Source organism: Geotrypetes seraphini, chromosome 9 (genome assembly GCF_902459505.1).
Source record: "Geotrypetes seraphini chromosome 9, aGeoSer1.1, whole genome shotgun sequence".
NCBI lineage: Eukaryota > Metazoa > Chordata > Amphibia > Gymnophiona > Dermophiidae > Geotrypetes > Geotrypetes seraphini.
In genome coordinates, this window is record NC_047092.1 from 10,552,625 (window position 1) to 10,575,227 (window position 22,603).

Below are 22,603 nucleotides of genomic sequence, written 5' to 3' on the forward strand. Positions count from 1 at the left end.
CCCCTATCTATCTACCTAATATACCCGGGGTGATAGGGTGATTAAGTGGCTTGCCCAGGGTCAACAAGGAGCAGCATGGGATTTGAACCCACAACCTCAGGGTGCTGAGGCTGTAGCTCTAACCACTGTTATCATGGAGAAGATGATCAGTTTCTAATGATGCCCCACCCCCTTTTTTCTGCTTTCTCTCTTTCAGATATCTATGTTTGTATGATATCCTCAGCGCACAATGTGGCGGCACAAGGAAAATACATTGCCATCGTTAGCACCACTGTGGAAACGAGCGACCCAGAGAGAGAAATCAAACCTGCTCTGGAGCTCTTGGAGCCTGTGGAACAGAAGTGAGTGGGCCCCTTCTCAGCGTGCGGTGTGGCTCTTAGTGGTGCTATTTCTATCCCGTTTCCCCCCAACGGGTTACAGGTCAAACATACATGATGTACAGTTAACAGGTTCCGATTTGCCATAGATTCAGTACACATTTTACGATACAAGTGTTTATCCTAACGTGACACGTACCAGGATCTGGTACCAATATGCACTTCTTTGTACCCATTGGTCAGGCAGGGGAGTTAGGTGAAGAGGTCGTTTGTTTGGTTTTGGTTTTTTTTTTACTGCTTTCCTAAAGTTGAGGAGTTCTTCAAGGGATCTGATCTGTGGTGGCAGTCGATTCCAGTGAGTAGGAACATCGTTTGCAGTTGAAGGGCACGACCAGAGGGGCATTTTGAAGTGTATTTCATCCTGGGAATGGAGGGTCCTGTTCAGCACGTCACATAGCCCGGTGCCATGTCGTACAAGGGTTTCAACGTTAACATCAGATCCTTGACACAACCTTTGGCTACAGGCAGCCAGTTAGCTGCCAATAGAGCCTAGATGGCATAGGTGTGCATTTTAAGCTTTCTTCAATTCATTTTGCCTTTTTTTTTTATTTTTTTTAGGTTTGTTAGCATCAGTGATATGTATGCTCCTACTGACTTGGGAACTGAGAGCCAGGTTTGTACCTGCCACATGGGCAGCCCATGCCAGGGAGGGAGGTTGCTAACCCTTGAGTTGGGAGAAATAATTGGCGTCTCAGAAAAGGCACCTATTCACATTAAAAGTTAAAAAACTTAATATCATGTTTCCCCCAAAATAAGACAGTGTCTTATATTAATTTTGGGGGGAAAAAACGCATTAGGGCTTTTTTTCAGGGGATGTCTTTTTTTTTTTTCTCCCATGTACAACAATCATTTCTCCCTTCCTCTCCTTCACCCCAATTCTTCCTCTTTCCTTCCCCCCCTCCCCATGTGCAGCATCTTTCTTCCCCTCTCACCCATCCCCTTGTGCAGCATCTTTCTATCCCTCCCTCCCACTCCCATGTGCAGCAGAACCCCACCGACCCTCCCACCATGAGAATGACATACCTCCACTCCGAGGCCTCCAAAAACAGCGGCAGCGCTCTGAACGGGTTCTTTGATATCAGTGATGCAGCAGAGGGAAGGCCCCGGCTGAGAAGACCGTGAAGCAGTCTTTTCAGAGCTGCTGCTTTAGGAGGCCTCAGAGCGGAGGTATGTCAGGTCCCACTGGGGTGGGGGGTTGCTGAATCGACGAGTCCGGTTTTTTTCAGCAAATCAGGCAGGGATGGAGTTGGGGACATTCGGGGTTGATCTTAACTAGGGCTTATTTTCGGGGAAACAGTGTAGGATCTGAGCAGATTGGAAGCCACTTCACATACTGTTACAATTCAGTTCCTAGGGTGGTCTGTTTATTCTTAGAATCTAATCCCCCCAAAAGAATGAGAGACCCTTGAATAAATTGTTACTTTTCAGCATTAAGTTTCCCTTATTGGCAGCTCCGTTAGCAGCTTCAACCGTTTCCATACCTGATCACCATTTTCTTTCACTTTTGCTGTTTAGGTGTTTATTTCTCGCACTTACGATGCCACCACTCACTTTGAGACCACCTGCGATGACATTAAGGACATCTACAAGAGGATGATGGGCTCCGAGTTTGATTTTGAGGAAATGAAACGCAAGAAGTGTGACATCTTTGGGGAAGACCAGTAGCAGATGAGCCTACAGAAATGAAAAGCAGATGTGGTCTAAGATCATATCTCTTATAAATTCAGGAAGTTAAATGAACACTGTACACAACTCAGCATTGTAAGTCCTGCTTTTGTAAACACATCTCTGAGAAACGGAAGTATGATGCACTGGTGACAGCTCTTCTTTTGGATATCATGTACAAATTATTTTTGTTTAAATAGGGCTGCTGTCCATAACTGACAATTACTGTTTGATTTTGGTTTTTTTCTTAAAACTACTGGCCGTCAAGACACATCCGGTTTGGATTTAAATATCACCTAATTTTCCAAGGCTGTTAAAAAAATATATATATATTTTTTAATCAACAGTAAATGTATTGGTGGAGTTAGGTGGGCACACTTCCTGGACTTCAGGTTGCTTAAATTGGCCAGACCAGTAGTTACTTTGCCATGCAGTATAGGCAACAGCATTATTTTGGCTACCGCCCCTAAAATTCAGTTACTATCTGTCCAATTTGGTGTCTTTTCTCTGTGTAAACTACTCAACGTGTCCAACATGACTGTTGCCATACAAGCTCTTGGTGTAGAATTCTAACCCAAAGCCTAAGGTGTTTTTTAAACTGATTAAAGCAGCTGGGAGACGACTCTTGTCTAGTGCTCCTTTGTTTTAATCTAATAAAATAAGAAAAAAAAAGCCTTTTAAAAAGCAGGCAATACCGTGACAGCATTTTCTGTAACTCTCGGGTCAAACTGCATTTATGGCATTGATAGGACAGAGCTTAAATTGCTCCTCTTTGTCTAGGACCAGGTTCCAGACTTCTGTATTGTGTGAAGTAAAGCCTAAAACCAGTCCTTGAAATGAATTGCGTTGTCGTCCTTTGACCTGTGCACAGAGCAGTGGTCAGTATTAACCTAGCAAGTGGCACGGGTCAGCTTTTCTTGCAGTAGGGAGAGAGCGTTGACGCTAGGCTTTTGCCAGCTATCGGTGATTGTCAACCCAGTCCTTGGGGACCACCTGGCCAGTTGAGTTTTCAGGATCCTCCCCAATGTGCATATGAGAGGTGCATTCATTGTGGAATCCTGAAAAACACTGAGCTATATTACACAAAAGGAAAAGCACAAAGTAATTGATGCAGTTTGTTTTTGTTTTTTTCAGGGAGGGGGGGTTGCTATTAATTACGGAACATTAAAAGGTTTATAAAACAGTTGAGAATTAAACCTTTGTAATTTTTCAAACTGCATTGTGTGTTGAAATGCTTTAACACAGGGTCTGTATTGTAAAGAATCAACCCAGACTGCAGAGGTTTTAAGAAGACTTGTGCATTCTTTGCACAAAAGAACGGAAGCCTATTTTGAAAGCAAAAAGAGGGGTGGGACTTTTGCGATTACGATAGGCTGCTTTTTTTGTGACCTCTGTTGAAGTAAAGTCATTTTTACACTGCTGAACTTGTATGAGCTAATCGGAGAAAGCATGCTTTGCAAAACAACAGGAGAATAAAGGATGGCTAGCTGCCGCATTCCATTGTTTCATGGGGCCTTGACTCTTCCTCTAGGCTGCATCAGATTTCTCTTCAGCTGCCTGGCATACTGGTTGCTTTTTGTGCTATACCCATGCTACGATTTAAAAAGCATATATGCAATACTGCCTACTAGGCTTTCCCTATGGTGGTGTGGGAGGGTCGGTGATCACTAGGCGAGTATGTGGTGGTCTGTACTTTGTGTCTATAGTGGTTATCTGGGCACTTTGGATAAGTTTCGTCTAGGAAGTCTCGTTAAACTTTCAATTATCCCTGTGTGGCGACAAAGTCTAGGTTGGCCCACATCCCGCTCACCTCCTGTCCTAACCACGCCTCCAAAACCACCCCTTTGAGCTTGGCGCAAAGCAGTATTCAGAGGCCTAAAAAGTCTCTGGATACGTCGAAAAACCCGTTTCAATTATCGGCACATGGAACTGTGCTTTCAATTACTTCTTATGCTTCCTTTAGTTGCAGTAACTGCGTTTCAGAAACACAGGCCATTTGTATATGTCGTATGTTTGTTTAGTGTATATTTGATAACCCATTGAATGTCGAAAGTCACAGCGGCTTACAAGCAATTACAAATAGCATTACCAACAAATAATCAAATCCCATATAATTCTAAAATCAAAATTTTTGTTCCTAAAATAACAGTACCGGTAACCTAAAATTAATGATTATCAGAAATGCAGTTGCCCCCAAACTAAATTGCCCAATTGTCAATTTATAGAAATATTAAAAGCATTTTAATAAAAAATGCCTTTACTAAGGATTTAAATTTTGGCTAAGGAAGTTCTCCATGAATATACTGAGGAAGATTATTCCAATGCAATGGTGAAATAAAAAAAAGTGCGGGTAGATTGGTAATGAGCTAATTTAGGTGACTAGAACTAATCTGTTAGAATCGAGAGAACGCCGTGCTTATGATGGAGTATAAAGAATAGTGATAGAAGCTGAATACAATGGCTGACCTGTATGTAAAGTTTTAAAAGTAAGGCATAGTACAGTACTCCCCCGATATTCGTGGGGGTTCCGTTCCAGGAACCCCCGCAAATGTTGAAAAACTGTGAATACGGTTTTTAGCAGGGGAGAAAGGAGAGAGCAACCGGACCGACGTCAAGTGAAGGAAATCGCTCGTGTTATGCTCCGACCACCTCTTCCTGTACTAAAGTCGGGCCTCACCAATCGGGAGCTGCTAGGCAGTCGGAGCATACGCAAGTGATTGCCGGCGTTCCAGCTGCCCTCTCCTGCCCAGTCATTCGCAAGATCCTCAGACTGCCAAGCCGGTAACCTAACTCAGACTAGTTGCAATCCTCATTAATCCCAATTGCTTGATCTCATAGTATTCTTAGTCATTTAACTTTTTACGTTCTTATTAATACTTTTCTGTCAGCTTTTTATAAATTTTCACAAACAATAAACTTGACAGAAAAGTATTAATAAGAATGTAAAAAGTCAAATGACTAAGAATACTATGCGATCAAGCAATTGGGATTAATGAGGATTGCAGCCAGTCTGAGTTAGGTTACTGGCTTGGCAGTCAGACAATACTTCAATCTCTTTCTATATTTGATTGGTGGTGTTTTTTGGCTATGCAAGTCAGGGTAATCATTATATGGAGTGTGACTAGTAGCCTTGACTTATGAATTTAACTGGACAATGACATGGGGACAAATTTTGTCAGCCGTAAGCCTGAAGTCATTATGCCATTGTATAGATCCATGGTGAGGCCCCACCTGGAATACTGTGTGCAATTCTGGAGGCCGCATTGCCGTAAGGATGTGCTGAGACTGGAGTCGGTCCAGAGAATGCCCACCCGGATGGTCTCGGGACTCAAGGATCTCCCGTATGAGGAACGGCTGGATAAGTTGCAGCTGTACTCACTCGAGGAACGCAGAGAGAGGGGTGACATGATGGAGACATTCAAGTATCTCACGGGCCGCATCGAGGTGGAAGAAGATATCTTCTTTTTCAAGGGTCCCGCGGCAACAAGGGGGCATCCGTGGAAAATCAGGGGCGGGAAACTGCACGGGGACACCAGGAAATTCTTTTTCACTGAAAGGGTGGTTGATCGCTGGAATAGTCTTCCACTTCAGGTTATTGAGGCCAGCAGCGTGCCTGATTTTAAGGCCAAATGGGACAGACACGTGGGATCTATTCACAGAGAAAGGTAGGGGAGGGTCATTGGGGTGGGCAGACTAGATGGGCCGTGGCCCTTATCTGCCGTCTATTTCTATGTTTCTATCCCTGCAGGAACTCAATTTCCCCGTCCCTGTGACTTTTGTCACTTTTCCTGCCCTATTCCTCTAATCTCTGTCTTAACTGCAAAGCCTCGAACACTTGTTTTTTAGGGTTTGTTTTTTTTATAAATCTTTATTAATTTTCAAAACTTCAAAATTACAATACAATAAATGTAACGGAATAATACAATTAAAAGCGCATATATTTATAAAGAACCAATTTCACCCACCCTCCCAGTGATAATTCAATAAAGCATAAAAATATAGATCACAAAAATCTTACCCTATTCTAATTAATGATATCATCCCACCCACCCTCACATATAAATACCCCAAAACAAATTAAAATAGAAATAATCCCCCATCCCTCCCACCCTCCCCTATTATAGTGATGTAACATACGATGTCAATGGACCCCATATTAATTTAAATTTATTACCATGCCCCAAACTCTCAGCATTCATCCTTTCAAATCTATAACTGGAGCAAAGACTTGCCCACCAGAAAGGAAAATTTAACTACTTATAGTTTTTCCAATTCCTTGTTATCATCTGGATGGCTATCCCAGTTATTATGAGGAAAAGAGGCCTTTATACTGATCTATAGGGGGCTTAACATGTAGTAATGTACCACAAATGATCGCCTCATATGCTAGCGGAATTGATGATTCTATAATGTGATTAATTCTACCCCATATTGACCTCCAAAAGTTAAGTATCGAAGGACAATAGAACAACAGATGAGCCAAAGTCCCAATTTCTAAATGACAGTGCCAGCATCTATTAGATTTAGAACTGTCTAACTTATGCAATCTAACCGGGGTCCAAAAAGATCTATGTGATTTGAAAGTGTTTGAGGCTTGTGCAGAGGGACAGGAAAAGAACTTGCTGGGACGGGAAAATGAGTTCCCGTGGGGATTTGGAAAAATTTGTCCTTGTGTCATTCTCTGCCTTAGCCAATAACATCCTTTTACCTGGGAGCTGTGTATCAAAAGACAATAAAGAATCAAATATAACACCTAGCTAATGAAACAAATTAACAGGTGTAAAGTCAGTCTCCAATCTAATTTTTTTGAGTTGATAAAGCATTCTAGAAATCCAACATGTTCATTCAATGATGGCCATTTTGCTATTGCAGAAGGACAATTCTGAAGTGCCCTCAAGTCTAAATTAAATGGGGAAATGGGGAAAATATGTAAAATGTCATCTGTACAAATGCCTTAATATTATGATTCTGAATTAAGGTGACAAGAAAATATTAAAAAGAAGTAGACTCAAAATGGAGTCTTGCGGGACCCCTACAAGCCAAAGGAATGAAAAAGAACAAAGATGGGGGAGATGTGATAAACCTGTTCCGTCTATTTCTAGAGCTATTTACTGTCTAGGCCAGCTGCGAGGTTGTATTCTGTTTCCCTCCTGAAGCTCTGACCATGTATTTTGATGGGGTTCTAGTTCCCTTATGAGAAGCTGGTACTACCTTCAGTTGCTCAGTATTTCTTGGACTCCAGCAGATGCTGCATTAAAAAAAAATGTAGTTTTTAGGTACCAGTAACTCGTGTTTGAGTCCTGGCAACTTGATATCAAGTTGTTGTGGCAGAATACAGAAGTAGATTGCCAGGCCTTTTTTCTACACACTATAAATTTGATGTTCTCACCTCAAACGTGATCCTCTGCCTCCAACACTGCCCTGATGGCTGGTACAGCGCTAGGCTGACATCTCTACTGAAACCTGGCCACCTTAGGAGGCCTTGTGGGTAGTGAAATTACCAACAGCGTAGCTTTCAACTTCATAGATGTGCGTAAACCCCAGTGGCACGAGAAGCTCATGTACCTGTAAAAATCACTGAGTTTTCCAAAGAAAAGCAGGACTGGGACACCAAGCATAGAAAGATTACAACTTTACACTCATGGTGCAGTGTGGGAACTGCTGTTTACCCACTATACTGACATTGTGACCTTAGGTCAGTGTATTGCAAACTCTGCCTCCTGAGCTTTCAGGTGTGGGGCCAGCTTCCTGCTTACAGGATGTGCCTCTCACAGTGAGAGGCGCTTCCTGCTTACAGGATGTGCCTCTCACAGTGAGAGGCACATCCTGTAAGTAATCAATAGAGAATGACACGGTGACAAAATTCATCACTGTTCCCGTCCCCGCGGGAAACCATCTTCATGTCATTCTTTAAGGAGAGAGGGAAGAATCAGAGTATGAATGGCCACAACCACTGACCCGCAAGCTTTGCTTTGAAGAATGCTGGTGTAGAAGGATTGAGATTGAAATAGACACTAGAAAATGACATGGGATTATTTCCTGCGATTATCCGTGGGGACGGGAACGGTGATGAGTTTTGTCACCGTGTCATTGTCTAGTAATCAACCGGTGCCTCTTCCCTACCAGCACCCCTCACTGGTGGCTCAGGGCCCGTCTGGAGGGCCTTTGCCCATGCACAGACATGCGAGACACTGCCTCAGGTGCAGTCACTCCAGCTGTGCAGACTTGGTGCACAGATCTTACAGGAAAAACAATGAGGTCTCTGATGTGGTGGGAGGAGACTAATGGAATGGTGATACCTGGTTGTAGTGAGGGTGAGAGAGGCCTGGGGTGGTGATTTCTCTGTCCCTCCCCTCCTGCTATGTGCATGCTGCTTCCCTTCCCTTGTAGCTCTGTAACATTCCTGGTGTAAGCTGCAACCCCCAAGATGCTGCCACACCAGTGCCAGCTCTTTCTTTGATGTCACTTCATGGACCCATGCCTAGGAAGTGATGTTGGCGGCCAAAAAAAGCAAACAGGATACTAGGAATTATTAAAAAAAGGGATGGTTAACAAGACTAAGAATGTCATAATGCCCCTGTATCGCTCCATGGTGTAACCTCATCTGGAGTATTGCGTTCAATTCTAGTCTCCTTATGTCAAGAAAGATATAGCAGTGCTAGAAAAGGTTCAAAGAAGAGCAACCAAGATGATAAAGGGGATGGAACTCCTCTCGCATGAGGTCAGGGCTCTTCAGCTTGGAAAAGAGACAGCTGACGGGAGATAAAATTGAAATCTACAAAATCCTGAGTGGAGTAGAACAGGTACAAGTGGATCAATTTTTCACTCCATCAAAAATGACAAAGACTAGGGGACACTCGATGAAGTTACAGGGAAATACTCTTAAAACCAATAGGAGGAAAAAAATTTTCACTCGAAGAATAGTAAAGCTCTGGAACGCATGGAGCAGATAGCACACCATAGCTGGTTTTAAGAAGGGTTTGGACAAGTTCCTGGAGGAAAAGTCCATAGTCTGTTATTGAGAAAGACATGGGGGAAGCCACTGCTTGCATGGAATGTTGCTACTCTTTGGGTTTTAGCCAGGTACTAGTGACCTGGATCGGCCATGAGAATGGGCTACTGGGCTTGATGGACTTGGTCTTTATAGCTAGAAATACCATGTGTGACTGGAGAAAAATATCCTGAACTGGTGAGGAAAATACTGATGTGTATTTTTACCTCCTAAGAAATTATATTCAGCCGCAGAAGATGGAAACTTGGGAATTAAAGGCAATTTCAGTACCTTGTTCAATAAGCATAATTTAGCATTTACTTTGTTTAAACTGATTATAATGTGTCCTTCAGAGAATTTATAGCTATTAAAAAAAAAAAAAAGAAAGTGTGTTTAAGTCTGCGGAAGCTCAGATCCTAAAATAGCATATCTTACAAATAGGGTCCTGAGTTTACATTCCCTCTCTTACGGTCTCTTTTACAAAACTGCGCTAGCGGCCCTGAAGCCCATGGAGATTTAAAGGGCTTCAGGGCTTTTGCTGCGCAGCTTTGTAAGAGAGGCCGTTAGTGTCACAGGGTGATGTGATTAAAAAGGGAGGTAAATGAGGCTTTTAGAAGGATCTGAATGACAGTGCCATTCTCTCTTAAAAGAGAGGGCAACTCAAAATACAAAGAGATGAAAGCCTTTGAAAGGATGTTTGTTTGGGGGGGGGGGGACAGGGTGATCAACAAATTAGACTGGTCGGTGTCAGACAAAGCAATACTACACATTAGTGCTGCCCAATTCACCTAAAAAAAAAATAAAAATCAGACACCCCCAGATCTCCTACAGCAGCGGTGGTGGTGGCTGCTCCTGGCCTGCCCCAGCAGGGCCTTCCTTCTGCTACATCATTGATGATGCAGCAGAGGAAAGCCTTGGTGGCGTAGGCCAGAAGCAGCCCGTTCAGAGTGCTGCCTCTTCCCATCAGCTACCGCTGCTGCTGCCTTGGGAGGCCTATATGGTGGATCTCATGGTGAGGGTGGGAGATCAGATCGGAGATGCTGCATGGGGGGATAGGAGGGATAAAAAGTTGCACATGGGGAGCAAGAGAGCAAAAATTGTTGGACATGAGGTGGAGGAGAGGGAGAGATGCAATAAAGGTAGAAATCCTCCCTATGGCGAAGGGAGACATGTTAGACATGGGTGGAGGGCAGGGAGAGAAAGAAATGTTGCACAAGATAAGGGAAGGGAGGAACAGGGGTTTGACCCTAGGGCACAAGGCAGGGAGAGAGACGGTAGACAGTGGTAAAGAAACAGAAATATTGGCTATGGCAGTGGAAAAGAAGGTACAGAGATGGAAGCTGGATGGTGAGCACAGAGAAAGAAGAAAATGTCCAATGGGTAGGCGACCCTGTCGATCAAGTTAACAGAAAACAAATGGAAACCAGAGCCTGGGACCAACATGCTTTGAATAATAAAATGACCAGACCACAAAAGGTAGAAAAAAATAATTTTATTTTCTATTTTGTGATTACAATATGTCAGATTTGAAATGTGTATCCTGCCAGAGCCGGTGTTAGTCTTTTTTTAATATACCACAGCACCAGAGTGGGGTGGGTGAAGAGGCTTCAAAATAAACCCACCAGGACATTTTGGAAAAAAAATTACAAATCTGATTTTGATCCCTGAATTGAGCAGCACTACTGAACATTACATTTGATTTAAGCCAGGGCAGTCTTTGCCTTACCAATCTGTAACATTTTCTTCAAAGGTGTGGATAAAGCTGAGCTGGTTGCCAAAGTTCAGATATCCAGTGTCGGATCATAGAAACATAAGGCCAAACGGTCTATCCACTGTTTTCTCTTTTTGCTAAAAGATCCCATGTGCCTGTCCTATGCTTTCTTGTCTCCAGCACCTCTACCAGGAAACTATTCTATGCAGCTAACGCTCTTTCTGTAAAAAAATATTCCCATAGAGTACTCCTGAGCCTATCACCTCTTAACTTCATTCTAAGTCCTCTCATTCTGGAGCTTCCTTTTAAATGAAAGAGACTTGCTTCATGCATTTATGCCACATAAGTATTTAAATGTCTCTATCATATCTCCTCTCTCCCGCATGGCCTCCAAAGTATACAGATTGAAGTCTATCCCCATACGCCGTATGATGAAGAGCACACACCATTTTGGTAGCCTTCCTCTGGATCGACTCCATCCTGTTTATATCTTTTTGAAGATGAAATCTCCAGAATTGTACATAATAGTCTAAATGAGATCTCACCAGTCTTATACAGGGGCATCAATACCTCATTTTTCCTACTGGCCATACATTTCCTGATATACCCTAGCATCATTTTAGCTTTTGCCATCACCTAGTCAACCTGCTTGGCCACCTTAAGTCCCAAGTCCTACTCCTCTTTCGTGCACCCTATAAACTGTACCGTTCCTTCATGGTTTTGCAGCCCAAATGAAGGACCTTGCATTTCTTAGCATTAAATCTTAGCTGCCAAATTTCAGACCATTCTTCAAGCTTTGCTAGGTCTTTCTCCATGTTGTTCACACCATCCAGGATGTCTACTCTATTGCAGATTTTGGTATTATCTGCAGAGGCAAATCTTACCTGACAGCCATTCAGCAATATTACTTACAAAAATGTTAAAAAGAACAGGCCCAAGAACTGAACCTTGAGGCATACCACTGGTAACGTCCCTTTCCTCAAGAGTGATTTCCATTGACCATGTATGTAGTAAAGGGGTGAAGTGTAATAAAGTTTAGAGTCCATAAACCATCATTGTGGTAGAAAATCCACTGCTGTTTCCTGTGAGAAGTAGCAGGAGATCTATTTTACCCATTTGGATCATGCCAGGTATTCATAATGAATTAATCATTGTTGGAAACAGGATCTACTGCTTGATGACCTGTCTATCCTGGTCTGGCAATGCTTTATGAACCACAGTCCATCTGGCCAAGATTGAACAATGGACAAAGAAATGACAGTAGAAGTTAGAAAAGCAAATTAAATCAGCTACGCAATGTGAAATTTCAGTTCCCTGAGTAAAATTTTTTCATCAGGGCATGCTTGGGAAATAAAAGCTTCTAGGCTGGAATGACTTTAGCAGCAAGTGAAGGTTCGAGCAACATTTGGGGAGGGGCTGGAAAAACAGTACCGTATTTCTCCAAAAATAAGTGTCATATTAATTTTAGACCCAAAAAACACACTAGGTCTTATTTTTTTCATGTACAATGATCATCTCTGCCTTCTCCTCTACCCCAGTTATTCCTTTCCTTTCTCTCACCCACATGTGCAGCATCTTTCCATCCCTTCCATTCCTCGTGCAGCAGAACCCTTGCCCAGCCCCTGCTATGTAACCGAACCCTGCAACCCGTGAGACCTACATACCTCCCCTCCAAAGAGCAGTGTCGGCAGCCTTCTCCCACCAGGGCCTTCCATGTGCTGCGTTGCTGATGACATCATCAGTGATGCAGCAAAGGGAATGCCCTGGTGGGAGAAAGCCGCAAAGCAGCCTGTTAAGAGTGTTGCTGGCGCTGTTCTTTGGAGGGAGGTATGTAGGTCGCGTGGTTGGAGGGGTTCAGATGGGAGGGAGCGATGGAAAGGTGGGTCAGCAGGGGGCGAGGGGAAGTGCTGCTGCTGGCAAATCCAGGGACTAGGGCTTATTTTTGGGGAAACATGGTAGTAGCAGCAAGGGAAGTTAGCAACACTGGAGGTGGGAAGAGGTCTGTAAAAGTGGCTGAAAAAGCAGTTTCATGATCTGAGGAATCAACAGCAGGAGGGGAGGGATGAGAGCTGTTAAAAACAGCATGGAAGGAGGGCTGAAGAAGCATTTTTGAAAGGAGAGAGGGCTGGTGAAAAGAGCATGAAGTAGGATAATGCTAGAAGGGAGGGAAGAGACAAACGGCATGAGGCAATCTTTTTGGAGGGCTGTCCGGGTGTCAGAACAATTTCCTGGGGGACTCATTCTTTCCAGCCCCCCCCCCCCCCCAACCCAGAGTCTGTTATAGCTCTCCCCTGTCTCCCACCTACCTACCTCCTGCGGGCTCCAGCGTTGCAATTTCAGGCAACATCATTGATGTGAGCCTGCTGCCTGCCTATGTGGAAACAGGAAGTTGCTGAGAGTGGCACCCATGGGGGGGAGGGGGTTGAAGGGAGAGAAAGCAGCACCGACAGGAGAGGGGGCTTAGGAGGAGGGAGAGAAGCACTAAAAGAGTGGGGCGGAGCCATGTATCCTCTTTTTTGTCTTCACAAACATGGTGACCCTACCTTCAGACTGCTGCTGGAAGTCATAGTAGCCATTTTGACTGTACAGACAGCATAGGCAGGAGTGACTAGGGATTACACATACCCCCTAACAGCCAGTGAAGCACCACCGTGGTATGGTACACTGGGACTGGTGGGGGGAGGAAGGAACCTGAGCTCCTTTGGTTTGAGAGGGAAGAGAAAAGACAGGGAGTACAGTACCAAATGCTTTGGATCCAGCTGAAAATGCACTGGCATTTTTATCTAAAACCAAAACAAGGCCAAATGTGGACTTTGGGATAGTTTTGGCACCAAAGTTGAAACTGAAGTTCAGTCAGCCCTAAAACTAACAAAAAGACTTAATAAACATTTTTTTCTCACTTGGTACACAATCTGTAGAATCTATTACCAAAGAATGTGAAAGCAGTTGGCATAGATAGGGTTAGACATTCCCACAGGAAAAGACATAAATCATCATTACCGTATTTTCACGCATATAACGCGCGCGTTATACCTGATTTTACAAACCGAGTATAACCATGCGTGTTATATGTGTGAGCGCATTATACAAATTTTTTTTTTCAGTGCAATCCGGCATCCCCCCTGCGAACCGGCATCCTCCCCCCCGCTAGTGTCACCCCCTCTCCCCCGCGATCCTACATTCCCCCAGCACCGCAAAGACATCGGTCACTTACCCGATTGGGCACCGGCACCAGCACCAATGCACAGGACGTGCCAGTGCCAGTGCCCGAAGATCCTCCCTCATTGGACTGGGCTTTGAACATTTGCGCATGCTCAAAGCCTTCTGGTCTCGCTCTCTCCGAGATTCTCAGATTCGAATCTCGGAGAGAGCGAGACCAGAAGGCTTTGAGCATGCGCAAATGCTCAAAGCCCAGTCCAGTCCGGCACAGGGAAGAGGGAGGATCTCCCTCGCACCGCCCAGCCCAGCCCAGCCCAATGCGGGAGGATCTTCAGGCACTGGCACTGGCATGTCCTGTGCATTGGTGCTGGTGCCGGTGCCCAATTGGGTAAGCGACCGATGTCTTTGCAGTGCTGGGGGAATATAGGATCGCGGGGGAGAGGGGGTGACACGAGCGGGGGGGAGGATGCCGGTTCGCTGGCCAGAAGAGGGAGTGGCGGGAGGAGGTTATAGCAGCATGTGCGGTATACGTGTGTGCGTGCTATATAAAAAAATTTTTTTACACAAATTGTTTGGACCCGCGCGCTATACGCATATGCGTGTTATACACATATGTGCGTTATATGCGTGAAAATACGGTAGTCATGTAGATTTGGGAAAACTGCTGCTTATCCTTCAGTAGGAGCAAGGGTTGGGCCCAGTCTTCGTGAGCCTGTGGCATTCAAGTTTTCTAGGTTTTCTTTAAAATTTGATAATCCGCTCATCAGTTTTCTAAGCGGCGTAATTGTTAAAATAATTTGGGATACATTTAACAAGACACATGGACATACATGAGGTATAGGGAGAGAAGGAAGATAAAAGGTGAAAGCAAAAGGGGTGGGACCCATCTGAAATAAAAATTAGTAAGCAAAATCTATAAAAGAGCATCGTTGAATGAAGTTTTTAGCTTAGATTTAAATCGTTCTAGTACGGTTTCCTCACGTAATTGAGTAAGCATGGCATTCTAAAGCGTAGGAGCTAGCTTGGCTACTGTCAGAGATGAGTGGACCTAGAAGGTGACTGAATATGGCATTTCTTATGTTTTTAAAAAAGAGGCGAGTGTAAGGGAAAGTGGAGTTTTGATTGTTCAATTGCAAAACCGTACAAAAATCGTGTCTGTGCCCAAGTTAGATTGTAAGCTCTTCTGAGCAGGGACTATCTATATAGCGCTGCATATGCCTTTTAGCCATATATATGTGATAAGTAGTAGATCCTATAAGAACCAGCTCCTTGGTACAGTAGGAGTAGGGTTACCAGACGTCTGGATTTCCCCAGACCTGTTGTTCTCCTTTTGAGGACATGTCCAGGGGGTCCGGACAGCTTTTCAAAACCTGGCACTTTGGGTTTTGAAAAGCTTGGAACAAATCACAGTCATGCAGGAGCGGGGATGGGTGGAACTGGGCAGGCCTGGGGGTGGGTCTAGGGCAGGGGTCTCAAAGTCCCTCCTCGAGGGCCGCAATCCAGTCGGGTTTTCAGGATTTCCCCAATGAATATGCATGAGATCTATGTGCATGCACTGCTTTCAATGCATATTCATTGGGGAAATCCTGAAAATCCGACTGGATTGCGGCCCTCAAGGAGGGACTTTGAGACCCCTGGTCTAGGGGGGTCTGGATTTTCCAAACAGAAAATCTGGTAACCCTAAGTCTGAGTGTCCATGCTGAAGAAACGCAGGAAGATGGCGATTGCTAGAAACTTTCATTCTCGAACGTTACACAAAATTTGCCACACAGTTATGCATCTTTCATACAATTTATTTAAAAAGTTATGAAATCTCAAAATAGATCATGGATGTCAAGAGGCCCAACATATCTTCCTGCTAGACATGACGGTGGTCAGTCGTGCAGAAAGGTTTGATTTTTTTTTTTTTTTTTGTAATATTGTAAATGCTTAATGTTTCTACCTTCTAAACACTATTTACAAAAGTGCTGTACATATCATAATACACCAATGAGCACAAACTAAAGAGATTAATATAACCATAAAGTGACTCTGAGTGGCAGAGCGTATAGTGTTGCCTGTGTAACAGGTTTGATTTTATAAATCCAGTAAGCAACTGTCGTGGGAAGAGAATTACAATCCAGTACACATTTAAATGCCTTCTGTATACTATTTACATGGAGAATGAACCCCCCCCCCAAAAAAAAAAAGTAAAAAAACTCCATCAAAATCCCACACATGTTAAAAGTAATAGTTCAATCAAATTTACACTTTAATTTCAATGTAAACTGAAAAATTCCTATTTCATTTCAATTTTGCACTGAACTGCTAGGCAGTATTTTGTGGGGTGAGGGTTGGGGTTTCCATGAAACAAATAACTTACAACTTTATATACAATAAATAATCTTAAAAAAAAGTTAGGGAAAACTATGAAAGTTAAAAACAATAATAATAATTATTATTATAGTAAAAAATGAAAGCTTATTCATGAGAATACAGATGTGTATCCAAGTTCATCAGTCTCCAGATCCCTAAATTGAAGGGATCTTTGCACAGATCAAAAGTGAGGTCCTGGAGCTTCACTTTCTCTCTTGTGCTCTTTAGAACAAGCTCCATTTCACCACAGCTAGTGCATTCTGATTCCATCACCTACAGTGAGAGAGAGAGAGAGAGAGATTCATTTGTTAAAGCACTACACCAATTCCTTGTAGTTGGAGGAGAAATATTATGCACCTAAGCTCCAAAGGAAAAAGTCTTTCCCAGCCCGATAAATGGATGCGTAGCCAATTTAGATAGAATGGATGCGTGTGCTCATTTTTAACGCGCCTTAGTAAAAGGACCCCATAAAGAATAAGAATACTATGAGATCAAGCAATTGGGATTAATGAGGATTGCAGCCAGTCTGAGTTAGGTTACTGGCTTGGCAGTCTGAGGATCCCGCGAATGACTGGAGAGGGCAGCCGGAGCGCCGGAAATCACTTGTGGTATGCTCCGACCGCCTCTTCTTGTACTAAAGTCGGGCCTCACAAGATGGAAAGCAAAGAAGGCCATGTGGCCCCATGTTTTCTTAAATTATATGCAAGGTATTAGGGCCTGAGCAAATGGAATGTTCACCAAAGAGATCTGAAATTAACAGAATCCCACCCTGATAAACGTTTTATTCCAACCCTTTTTAAAGGAAGAGTTTAGGGACAGAAAAGTACACCACCCCGAGTCTAATCCCTCATTATCTCTTGTGTACTAGCAGAGATCAGTCCTGCCTGCATTCCCATCGTCTCTGTCCCCGCAGATAACTGGGGGAAACCATCCCGTGTCATTCTTTAGTGTCTATCTCAGACTCAGTCCTTCTACACCAGCATTATTCAATGCAAGGCTTGAGGGTCAATGGATGGGCCCATTCATACTCTGATTCTTATGTGAGCTAAGTATAGGATAATGAGCCCATTGTGACATCACTGATGAGGCTGGCTCTTAGGCATTGGTGGAATGAGACATTATGACATCACAATATCAGCTCTGGATACCAGACACTGCCATTCCTTAGTGCCTGTCTCAACCTCAGTCCTTCTACACCAGCATTCTTCAATGCAAGGCTTGAGGGTCAGTGGCTGGGCCCATTCAGACTCTGATTCTTCCCTCTCTCCTTAAAGAATAGCAATGGGATGGTTTCCCGCGGGGACGGTGACAAATTCTGTCACCATGTTATTCTCTAAGCAGTACTGCAAGCTAGGAGACCAGTGTATCAAATAATGGAACAATTCTTATCTGTTTCTTCTGCTATTTTGTTTGCAATGTTCAGTATGAATTTGTATTCCCATCATTTCAACCTGTAAATTGCCTTGAATCTGTTTGGGACATAGTGCAACTCAGATTAGATTAGATCAGTGGTGTCAAAGTCCCTCCTCGAGGGCCGCAATCCAGTCGGGTTTTCAGGATTTCCCCAATGAATATGCATGAGATCTATTTGCATGCATTGCTTTCATTGTATGCTAATAGATCAGAAATCCTGAAAACCCGACTGGATTGCAGCCCTCGAGGAGGGACTTTGACACCCCTGGATTAGATTGTAAAGGAAACTTCTGTTTTTCTCCCTACTATTTATGCAATCTCACTGTGAAGTCAGATGCAGGACACTGCCTACAACACTAGGAGGTGATGCCTTAGGGAGGAAAAAACCCAAGAGCTTTCTGGGTTTTTTCAGAATTATTCCTAGGAGAATTTTATGCATAGTAGCCGCAACTTAATTTTATTTCTTTAGAAACTGCCATTAAACAGTTTCCTGCATGTGGAGATTGTCAGCCTAGCATTGCTAGCAGTCAGCATTTTCGGTTGGCCTAACCAACGTCGGCAAACGCCTATGGGACATTATATCAATCTGACTCTGGAATGTTGATACAGATAGACCCTAAATGCTTCTGCACAGAATTCACATACATTAAGCGTCCAGCCTGGATTGTTTATCAAGAAGATAGGCTAAGCCAGAGACTAATCCCATCTACCATGCCTGCAAGTATCACATTGTCAAAAATGCCAACTGAGTCTCATAGGAAGAGGGGAGGGGAGGGTTACTTTCAGAGTTATACCAAATGCCATATTTTACTATTCGGCTGAATACAAATAATAGGCACTGAGCTTTAGTATAAGAAATAAAAGCAGCAATGTGAAATCGGAGATCAAATGTTTCTTTCACTAGAATTTATCACAGTAAAGCCAGAGATTATTCATATTCATTCTTAAATTACTATTCGCCTGAATATGAATAATGTATTGAAGGCATTATTCGAAGCCAAATCGCATCAAATATGAAAATTCGATACAGCTCTAATTATAACAGTGATGGTTCTGTGGGTGGGGGAAGGGAATTTTTGTTTAAAAATGTTGAAATCTCTACAGGTTCTTTCCTGTATCAACTAATGATACTGCCAGGTACCCCTGCGAACGTGTCAAAAGTGACTTTGTGGCTCTGGGAGAGAAGGTGAAGCAGTCTGGGTGCGCAGGTGGTATTCTCGTCCATCCTCCCTGTCGAAGGTAAAAGCCAGGGCAGAGAAGCTCGCATCCTGGAGATGAATGTGTGGCTACATGGATGGTGTCGTCGAGAGTGTTTTGGCTTCCTAGACCATGGGATGATCTTCCATGGGCTGCTGAGCAGGGATTGTGTGCATCTATCAAAGAAGGGAAGAAGTGTCTTTGCCAGCAGGCTGGCTAATCTACTAAAGAGGGCTTTAAACTAGAAGTGATGGGGCATGGTGATCAAAGCTCCCAGTTGAGTATAAGCCCTCAGGCAAGTAAATCACTGAATACCTCTACACAGATGGGAAAAGGGGGTAATGCTCGAAGTATGGGAAACAAGATTCTGGATCTAGAAGCTGTGATGGAAGAAGAGTTGGATATAGTGGCGATCATGGAGACGTGGTTCACGGAGAACCATGACTGGGATGTAGTTATACCGGGCTATAATCTGTTCAGGAAAGACAGGGTAGGAAGAAAAGGAAGGGGAGTAACGATATACGTTAAAGATCATATTAAAGCCACACAGCTGCAGGATCTGCAGGGCAAGGAAGAGGCACTGTGGATCAATTTGGAAAGAGGGAATGGTGAATATACTTACACTGATGTGATATAGAGGCCTCCTTCACAGACAGAAGAAGTGGACAGAGATTTAATAGTAGACATTCAGAATATATCTAAAAAAGGGGTAAGTCAAGTTTCAAGTTTTATTAGTTTTAATATACCGACCATCGACGTGCATCTAGCCGGTTTACAATGCTAAAAAAATTTAAAGTTAAAAAAATATAATAATTATAAGAGGGGAAAGAGTGAACATTAAGGACAATTTACAAATTGTAGAGTCTTCTAGAAATAGGGAGATCCTGGATTCTCTACAAGAAGAACTGTTCCAGCAGTTGGTAATGTAACCTACCCGGGATGGGATCCTATTCAACATCTTTATAAGAGACTTGGCAGAAGGGCTTCGAGGTAAAATAACATTATTCGCCGATGACGCCAAACTGAGTAATGTAGTGGGCAAATGCACAACAGACGAAGATTCAGTGCCCGACAACATGATGCACGACCTACTCCTACTGGAGCGATGGTCTAGGACATGGCAACTCAACTTCAATGCCAAAAAATGCAAAGTTATGCACCTGGGCAGCCAGAATCCATGCAAGTCTTATACCCTTAATGGCGAGATCCTAGCAAAAACGGTAGCAGAACGAGACTTGGGGGTAATCGTCAGTGAGGACATGAAGTCTGCCAATCAAGTGGAGCAGGCTTCGTCCAAGGCAAGACAAATCATGGGCTGCATACGAAGGGGTTTCGTCAGTCGTAAGGCGGAAGTCATTATGCCATTGTATAGATCCATGGTGAGGCCCCACCTGGAATACTGTGTGCAATTCTGGAGGCCGCATTATCGCAAGGATGTGCTGAGACTGGAGTCGGTGCAAAGAATGGCCACCCGGATGGTCTCGGGACTCAAGGATCTACCATACGAAAAACGGCTTGACAAATTACAGCTATACTCGCTCGAGGAACGCAGAGAGAGGGGGGACATGATCGAGACGTTCAAGTATCTTACGGGCCGCATCGAGGCGGAGGATATCTTCTTTTTCAAGGGTCCCACGACAACAAGAGGGCATCCGTTGAAAATCAGGGGCGGGAAACTACGAGGTGATACCAGGAAATTCTTTTTCACTGAAAGAGTGGTTGATCGCTGGAATAGTCTTCCACTACAGGTGATTGAGGCCAGCAGCGTGCCTGATTTTAAGGCCAAATGGGATCGGCACATGGGATCTCTTCACAGGGCAAAGGTAGGGGAGGGACATTAAGGTGGGCAGACTAGATGGGCCGTGGGCCCTTATCTGCCGTCTATTTCTATGTTTCTATGTTTCTATACTGGACTTAGTGCTTACAAACGGGAAAAGTGTTTTTGATGTTACAGTGGGTGATCATCTGGCATCCAGTGATCACTGCACGATATGGTTTAATATTAAGATGGGTATAGAGAGGGCTCATTCAAAAGCAAAGGTTTTAGACTTTTAAAAAACTAATTTGTTCGGATGGGGGATTACATCAAGAAATTGTTGTCTAGATGGGAACGACTGGAGTGGAAATGCGGTGGTCAAAACTGAAAGGAGCAATTGTAAGGGCGACAAACCTTTTCTGTTGGGCAAGTAAGCAAGAGGAAAAGAAGGCCGCTTTGGTTCTCAAAAGTAGTAGCTGAGAAGGTAAGGAATAAGAGGTTAGCTTTCATAAGCTACAAAAGATCGCAGAAAGAGGAAGACGGGCAAAAATATCTGGAAAAGTTAAGAGAAGCTGGTCGTGTAGTCAGGAAAGCAAAAATGCAAATGGAAGACAAAATAGCTGACACCGTAAAACGGGGAGACAAAACATTTTTTAGATATATTAGTGATAGGAAGTACAAAAGTGGCATTGTGAGACTCGACTCAAAAGTGAAGGGGAGGAATATGTAGATGCTGATAAAGAAAAGGCCGAATTGCTTAACAAATATTTCTGTTCTGTGTTCACGGCTGAAGCGCCAGGAGTGGGACCACAGAAGACAAACTTGAATAGGGATGGAGGAGTAATAGACCCTGATCGATTTTCAGAGAGTTGTGTTCGTGAGGAGCTAGCTAAAATAGAGGTAGACAAAGTGATGGGGCTAGATGGTGTACATCCGAGGGTGCTGAAGGAACTTAGGGAAGTTCTGGCAGCTACGCTGACTGATCTTTTCAATGTGTTTCTAGAGTTAGGAGTGGTAGCGGAGGACTGGAGAAGGGCGGATGTGGTCCCTCTCCACAAAAGTGGAAGTAAGGAAGAAGTAGGGAATTACAGGCGGGTAAGACTGACTTCTGTGGTAAGCAAATTAATGGAAACACTTTTAAAACAGAGTGTCTGGAATACAGGACCAGAGGTAACATGGATTCACTAGAGGTAGGTCTTGTCAGACAAATCTGATCAATTTCTTTGACTGGGTAACCAGAGAATTGGATAGAGGATGTGCATTTGATGTGGTGTATTTAGATTTTAGCAAAGCCTTTGACAGTGTTCCACACAGACGTCTAATAAATAAACTGAGTGCCCTCGGGATGGGTCCCAAAGTGGCAGGTTGGGTCAGGAACTGGTTGAGTGGAAGGCAAAAGAGGGTAGTTAATCAATGGAGATTGCTCTGATGAAAGGGATGTTACCAGTGGTGTGCCTCAAGGTTCTGTTCTTGGGCCTGTTTTTTTTTAACGTTTTTATAAATGATATTACTGAAGGGTTGTCGGGTAAGATTTACCTCTTTGCAGATGATACCAAAATCTGCAGTAGAGTAGACACATCAGATGGTGTGAATAACATGAAGAAAGACCTGGCGAAACTTGAAGAATGGTCTGAAATCTGGCAGCTAAAATTTAATGCAAGGTCATGCATTTGAGCTGCAAAATCCCAAGGGAACGGTACAGTTTAGGGGGTGAAGAACTTATGTGCACGACGAAAGAGCGGAACGAGTGTGATTATCTGTGATGATCTTAAAGTGGCCAAACAGGTTGAAAAGGTGACGGCAAAAGCTAGAAGGATGCTAGGGTGCATAGAGGGAGGTATGGTCAGTAGGAAAAAGGAGGTATTGATGCCACTCTATAAGACTCTGGTGAGACCTCATTTAGAATATTGTGTACAATTCTGGAGGCTGCACCTTCAAAAAGATATAAAAAGGATGGAGTCAGTCCAGAGGAAGGCTAC

The 22,603-nt window shown here is 43.6% G+C and overlaps 2 protein-coding genes across 3 annotated transcripts in view; one reads left to right on the forward strand and one right to left on the reverse strand.

Moving 5' to 3' along the window:
- Positions 1-3,261, forward strand: part of GDI2 (GDP dissociation inhibitor 2) — a 43,894-nt gene extending 40,633 nt beyond the window's left edge. Inside the window, exons 9-11 of the mRNA XM_033958708.1 lie at positions 197-341; positions 936-990; positions 1,893-3,261. Coding sequence (XP_033814599.1) covers positions 197-341; positions 936-990; positions 1,893-2,042 — 350 coding nt within the window. The 3' untranslated portion in view covers positions 2,043-3,261. The remainder of the gene's footprint in view (positions 1-196; positions 342-935; positions 991-1,892) is intronic.
- Positions 3,262-15,759: 12,498 nt separating this feature from the next.
- TASOR2 (transcription activation suppressor family member 2) overlaps positions 15,760-22,603 on the reverse strand; it is a 128,020-nt gene continuing 121,176 nt past the window's right edge. For both annotated transcript variants that reach the window (XM_033958322.1, XM_033958324.1), the window contains one exon: positions 15,760-16,531. In XM_033958322.1, coding sequence (XP_033814213.1) covers positions 16,528-16,531 — 4 coding nt within the window. In that variant the 3' untranslated portion in view covers positions 15,760-16,527. The remainder of the gene's footprint in view (positions 16,532-22,603) is intronic.